A 7,222-nucleotide genomic window follows, 5' to 3' on the forward strand; every position below is an offset into this window, starting at 1 on the left:
AAAAATGTACTACTTTGGACATTTGAAAAGGTGGCAATCCTAGTCTGCATGTCCTCCCTGTGGTCGCGTGGGTTTCCTCCAGGTGCTCCGGTTTCCTCCCACATCCCATCTGCAGGTGGTTCGGACACTCTAAATTGGCCTTATGCGTGAGTGCGTGCGTGTGTGTGCCTTCCGTGGAAGGTTGGGAGCCAAGCTGGCAACTCGACACTGTAAAACTCCACTGCCAATCATGAGTGGACAGGTGATCCGCTGTGGCGACCCCTAACCGGGAAAAGCCGAAAGAAGAAGAAGTTCTGCTCTGGAGGATGGCAGCATCCCTCTCCACCTGCAAATGTTGAGAATCCAGGTAAAAAACTAATTATCGTATAAATTGAGTACTAAGTAATATATAGCTCTACCCACGTCTAGTGGAAATGTGGCTTACTTCTCAGAAACACACATTTATAAAATAGGGTGACAAAAATGATGGGAGAATGTAAAGATATCATCAAAGAGACGGTGTGTAATCTATAGACGTTAATGAACTGGATCACAAATTATGCTATACAATTTATTTCTGTTTCGGAAAAGGGGAGTTTTAAGATATGTGCCCTCTTTTTTTCATTATTGCTGACCGCTAATATGTTGGTCATGTAGTGTGGTTTTATGTGTATATCGACAGCTTCAGAAATCACATGTGATGAGGGGATTCAAAAATGTGTGTGAAGAGGTAAGTTTAACCTGAATTGAATGTTTATGTTGTTCGGTTACCTAGGCGTATGTCTGAGTTTTGTTTGGTTTTCCATAACAGTGCCTCTCTTTGTTTGGGACCTTTACACAAATGGACTTTTGCTGAGGTGTGGATAGCCTGGTCTGGATATATCCCACTGAAGTTCATTCCCTCAACTCGGCTCCGTCTGGGCTGCTACACACACACGCTCAGATATCTGTTCCTGCTTTTCACGGATATCTCTAATTTTGGCTGAGAATTTTGCTCCTTCCCTCATAGAACAGACTTTTGGAAAAGTAAGTAGATTGTATCCAAAAAATAAATAAATAAACACAATAAATAAATAGCAATCAATATAGTTGCAGTCTTTACTTCACAAAATGTATGTGAAGTCACATTATTTTATCCTGCCACATTTCTAAATTAATATTGCCAATACATACAAAGTATCCCAGATATGAGGCTTTTGTTCCTAAGAATTTTGGCTTCGTCCCTATTTCTGGGACTAAAAGACTGAGCGCTATTATGCTTACATAAGCTCATGGTCACCTGCATAAGAATTGTTGGGGAAGGGGCAACAGAGAAGGTACATAAATAAAGTTACATAATTATTGATTTGAAGAAAGCGTGCTGTGTGGTCAGTAGACGGCTTACTAACTGGCTGAACTGATAGTGCAACATTCAGATTCACGCAGTTAATTAAAAAGTCGTTGGCTATTCTCTGGCATGCAGAAATAATGTATTGTGTGTGTGTGTGTGTGGGGGGGGGGGGTAATGCTATGAAGGTCGGAAGGACGTTGTTAAACATTGCTTCCCAGATATCACATTTTAAGACTGCTGTTCTACAGATTGCACCAGTGCATCTTGACCTACTGTATTATTATTGTTATTATAGTTATTATTACTATTATTTGTATGGTATTGCAAACCGAGTGACTGCACTGTGCTCGGGGATCAGCTCTAGTCTATACTCAGTAGGAGGAATGATTGCATTATGTTAAAATTGCCCAATGGCACAAGACCTGCACGCGCAGGGCACTTCCCAAGGGCCACTAAAGGCATTAGAAAGAAGAAGGATGACTAGTTCATAATATTTAGGGTTGCCTTTCTCAATGCGCGAAGTGGGTCATTTGTTTATGAACTGCTGTGAGATTTTTGCAGGACAAATCATATCCACAACCAGTGCAAATTTATGACTGAAACTGTGAGAGGAAATTTAGAAAATATGTTTTGCCTTAAGTTCTCATGATATCATTACTGTCCGTCTTGCATAAAGAGGGACAGGTGATAATTTCTTCGTTATTCAGGCGTTGGTCGGTAGTGTAAGGGGCAGTTGTTGCATATAGTGTATATACATTAATATAGGATTGATCTACCGGAAGGATATCTGACTTTACTAAAATGCATCTGCTACTTGAAATAAGCAAATTAGCAAATGTATGAAACTCGTTGAACGGAAGTAGAAAAATGCTTGCTAGTTCCTCTTCGCTTAGAAATGCACCCTTGTGGTCAAAACCGCAGTTTTAAACAGGTAATCAATCAAAAAGCGGGCACTCTTTTTAAAGGCTGATGGCATGAATATAATTCAAGGATTTGATGTCTTGCTGTCAAGTTTACCAACCAAAATGGGGCTCACTGCAGCAGACACGAATGGCCCACTTGAATATTATTACGAGTATTCTTCCAGCTATATTGAGACTTATTCTGATCCAGCTACTAATGAGCCTTGTTATTCCAAGGAACACTCTTATTTAGAAAGATTTATCACCATTCTGTATACTGTCACATTCATCCTAGGCTGCCTTGGCAACATATTTGTGATCATTGTAATGAGCTTCAGACGGACCACACGGAGGCTGGTGGACACTTTTGTCATCAACCTGGCCTTAGCAGACCTCATCTTCGTTTTCACCTTGCCTTTGTGGTCTGTGTCTGCGGCCACTGATAATCATTGGCGTTTTGGAGACAGCCTGTGCAAACTCAGCAGTTACATTATATCAGTGAACAAGTTCTCTAGCATTGCCTTCCTTACTTGCATGAGTGTGGACCGCTATCTGGCTGTGGTCAGGCTCTTGGACACTAGGTTTGTCAGGAACAAAAGATGCATACTGATAGCTTGTGTCACCATCTGGCTTGTTTCTCTCGTCATGGGGCTGCCTTCCTTAATCTACAGATATGTTCTCAGGGATGGAAATTCTACAAGGACATTGTGCGTGGAAGAAACCCAGTCTGCATTCTATAATGCCTTCAGTCTGAGTTCCCTTTTGCTGACGTTTGTTGTACCCTTAACCATCATTCTGTTTTGTTATGGCTCAATTTACATGAGGCTTCACACGCGCTTTGAAATGGCAAACGTTGAAATAAAACGCAATAATTCTCTCAAGATTGTTTTTAGCATTGTGACCGCTTTTATTTGCTCCTGGTTGCCCTTCAATGTTTTCAAGGCCATCTGGCTAATGGATCTGTTGAAGATGACAACCCTGTCATGCCAGGGCATTGCAACTGTGAAATGGGGGCTCACATGCACAGCCTCCTTTGCTTTCTTTAACAGCTGCGTGAACCCCATAATTTACATGTCCCTGGATCGTCACTTCAGACTTCAGGCACTTCAGTTACGTCTCCGTGCCTTTAGAAAGCATAAGCGGGTCAGCAGTGGCTGCTCCTCTAACTCCTCGGGTACAGACAGCATGATAGCCTCTAGATCCAGAATCACGTCCTTGTCTACCTTATACTGCTGACATTTTGCTTCACATGTAACAATGTAATTATTGCAATAAGACATGAAGTGCGCCTGTCTTTTTTTTTTTTTTTTGCATTTTTGGTTTGTGAATATTTTGCAGTTTTCCCCCATCGGTTTCAAGCACTATTTGCACTTTGCTGCAATGCCATAACACCCCCGTGCTCGGAGCTTCCTCTGCCCACAAAGGGGTAGTGAATGCACACTGGCTGTGGAAAACGGTGGTATTGTGAAACCCACCTTGCTATCCTTTATTTAGTATGGACTAAGGACACACATGTCATGGAATAGTTAGCATTGCCATTCAGTTTCTTTATGCCTCGTTTATCACCCCCCCCCCCAACATCAATCTGTCCATTAAATACCCAGCGGAAACGAGCTGCTATCCTAATAGAGTCTTTTATGGGCAGAAAAATCAGAACAAGACAACTAACTGACTCGGTGAATGCTGTGCACAAGTGTGCCTTGACATTTCTGCCTTAGCAAAAGTTCAGTGTGAAAGTGTAATGCTTCTTCCTGTCTACAACTACAAACAAGAACCTCTTTTTATTTTCAGCATTTTTAATTAGGACTTTTTTCCCGTTCTTAATAAGACGTGCAGAGCAGGATACTTCGTATCCCAAATATCTTGACATCTACCTGGTGTGGATGATGTGTAACAATTACTGTATATATAAATAAAACCGAAACATTTTAAGTGTTATGGGTTATGTATAAAGTACGTTAGGGAGTAGTATTGTAATGAAAACATAAACATTGCTAAGTGACACATTGTGGAATGTCTTTGTCCCAGAAGCTACATTTTTGTTATTTGTATTTTACACACACACACACACACACACACACACACACACACACACACACGTAAACACCCTGTTGTTGTCTGACAGCTTGTGTATCTCATTTTAATTTTACTAATTATGATGGCAAATTGAGATCAGTGTTTTTTCGGAGTTACATAGTATTGACAAGGGACTGCGTAATACTCAAATCGTGTTTATATATATATATATATATATATATATATATATATATATATATATATATATATAGCAAGATAGATAGATAGATAGATAGATACACACATATACATATACCTTCAGTTTAATCGTTCTTAAAATGTCTGCATGAGTTGTGGGAGGATGTCTTCTGGAGTGCTTTGGATATTTATCAGGGTGAAGTAGGAACTGGAAAAGTGCACTCACCTACTCTAACTATTTTCTGTATAGCTTCAATTGGCAAATTTGCCACCTACTCGCCTTCAGGAAGGTCGATTGCCTAAACCCGTGTCATATTTTACTTACTGTCGTGGTCAAATATAAAATTAATTCGAATCACAATAAGGCTGGAGTAAAGCACCGCTGAAAAGTTTTTATTTTCTATCGTAATTTCACCGATTGTGCCTTGAATATAATTTTGCTTCACCCATATTTATCGATTTCTTGCATGATGCATCACAACCTCTTAGTGGTAGAATCGGGAACAAAGTAAAACATAATGTGGAGAGGGTACCTCTCTACCTGTTAATGCAAAAAAATCTGGACAAAGCTTGACAAAATGGGGGTACAAATAGGGACATATTTTAAATATTGCTCTTATAAACTTAGAAAGTTGCTAGAGTAGCTTGATTTCGGAAACGAGATAGTGCCCCTTTAATATACGTTTTCTGAAGGAATTGAAGTCTGAAACTCAAATATATGTCACGTTTTAGTGACTTCATTCCTGAGATCATCCCAGTGACTTGCCAGGAAAAAAGAGGAACGGGCCAAAAATATGCGCCTAAAATCTGGACGTTCTGCGAAAATCTGTACTGTTGAGAGGTATTGCACCAACACAGAGACATAATTTAGTCCTCAATGATTTGATATAAAACCACGATTTTTACGAGGAACAGATCAAAATAGGAAGCAAAAATCCGGATTTTCCGTGAAGTTCAGTAATGCTGACATGTTGTTACCTGATTTGTTATAAAAGGGAATGTATTCAATGATCGTGAAAGGCATTCTGTCAAGCATCAGTCAGCTTTTTTCCCCCAGTTTTTTATTTATTTTAGTATTAGGATATGTTTCCCAGTTGGGTATTAACTCCTCCAGCTTATCTGAGCTCTTGTCCCTCTCTGCCTTTTTCAGGATCTAAAAAAAAATGGTTTTCATTGCCGAAACAAGTTTTCTGGTGTTGCTTTAATGTTTTCTTTATGGTTCAGCTATAGATCAGAAACAGCCATAACCGCAGTGAAGTAATTCACAATGCAGAGTTTCCAAGACCGTTGACTTTCTGAATGACTCATTTCTTTAACCAAGTGCCAGGTGTTTTAGCTAAGAGATATAAACTGAAAGGGTTGCAAAGTGTCCTATACTGTTTTACTATTTGAGCCTAGGGGAGATCGTTCGTTTATTTAAGCTTAAGAGAAAAAATGAAAGAAAACGAGAGAAAGAAAAAAAGGAAGACAAATGATGCACCTTATCAGATCATAGTCAGCAGCTGTTAACTGGCGCTGATGCGAATACTGGATTTTTAACGGTGAATGCATAATTATCAAATGTTCTACATATTTAGGAATTCACTTATTTTAGTTTCATAATTTTCCTTTCTGTCTTTTGAAATTTGCGCGTGTACATCCCGAGACAGAAGTGAATTCAAAGCATCTGTATACATTTGCATGGGTCTGCTATTTAATATACTGAGAGAAATACATTTAGCTAGATAGCATACGCCTTACATCTCAAATGCCCCTGATTTTGACTCCTATTTTAGGTCTGCTCCTCTTAATCCATAATAAAACTGGTGACACTTGGAGAAAAGGTAGTTCAAGAGTTGTACACTTATTTTACTTCAGAAAATGTATATTAAATTGTATTTTCTCATCCTGTCAGTGTCTCAAGTTTATAGTATTAATATTTTCAGTGTCCCTGAGAAAAGGGATTTGTGGATGGATGATTATATATAGATATATATATGTGTGTGTATAATATAAATATCTAAACAGTTTAAGCCCACATTATGTTATTGGATGCAAGTTACACCATTAGCCACATTGTATTATTTGACACTTATTACATCAGTGTCCTATCTTTGAGGAAAGGATGTGGCCGAAAGTGGATTCGACCGATATCAGGAGGTAAGAAGTTGAGAGTTATCCATGTCTCTGGCCTGGGATGGGTGTTTCCTTGGGTCACAAGGAAAAGGGACAGAGGATGACGCCTTACCCTCAACAAGTGAGCCTTCTTCTACCAATGATGATTCATGTCCCTTCCATTCCAATGTCACTTAGCGAGTGTTTATCGAAGGTGTGTTTGATATAATGGTTAAGTCTTTCACCTCAAAGATACGAGGTAAAGGGTTTGATTTTGATTGTGGGTTCCTGACTAGGCTTAAAATGGTCCTCTCCTCAGGGCAGCTAGTATTCACCTATTAACCTAGAGAAAAAGGTGTGCATGTGTGTGTGTGTGTGTGTGTGTGTGTGTGGATGTGAGTACACTATAAAGAGGATAAACTGGCTTTTCAAGAAAATGAATTTCTCTGTAAGGCACTTTTGCAAAGCTAATGTGCACTTACAGGTTTTTAACTGGGAGCAGTGCAGTCACTAGAGCTGGAAATTAAGACAGTAGTGGTGTGTATACCTTGACGGGTTAATGAGAAATGTCTTTTACCTTCTTCTGTAGCAAGCTAGCGCCCAAATAAATTCAAAGTCAGTGTGGCATCCGTGGCTTATGTCATGCTGTTAGTTTCGCAAAGTGTAAAAAACAATTCAGATCACGAGCCAATTGAGTATAGTG

At 39.4% G+C, this 7,222-nt stretch overlaps 1 protein-coding gene across 1 annotated transcript; it reads left to right on the top strand.

The window, feature by feature from the left end:
* Positions 1-2,050: 2,050 nt before the first annotated feature.
* LOC122806337 (probable G-protein coupled receptor 25) lies at positions 2,051-3,654 on the top strand. Its single transcript, XM_044076664.1, has one exon. The coding sequence runs from the start codon at positions 2,284-2,286 to the stop codon at positions 3,445-3,447; it is 1,164 nt and encodes a 387-aa protein (XP_043932599.1). The 5' UTR covers positions 2,051-2,283; the 3' UTR covers positions 3,448-3,654.
* Positions 3,655-7,222: the final 3,568 nt, after the last annotated feature.

This window comes from Protopterus annectens, chromosome 7.part0, assembly GCF_019279795.1.
Source record: "Protopterus annectens isolate FY-2018-M chromosome 7.part0, PAN1.0, whole genome shotgun sequence".
Taxonomy (NCBI): Eukaryota; Metazoa; Chordata; order Ceratodontiformes; family Protopteridae; genus Protopterus; species Protopterus annectens.

Excerpts from the sequence above, each read along its gene's own strand:
- LOC122806337 (XM_044076664.1), top strand. The coding sequence starts at position 2,284 with ATGAATATAATTCAAGGATTTGATGTCTTGCTGTCAAGTTTACCAACC.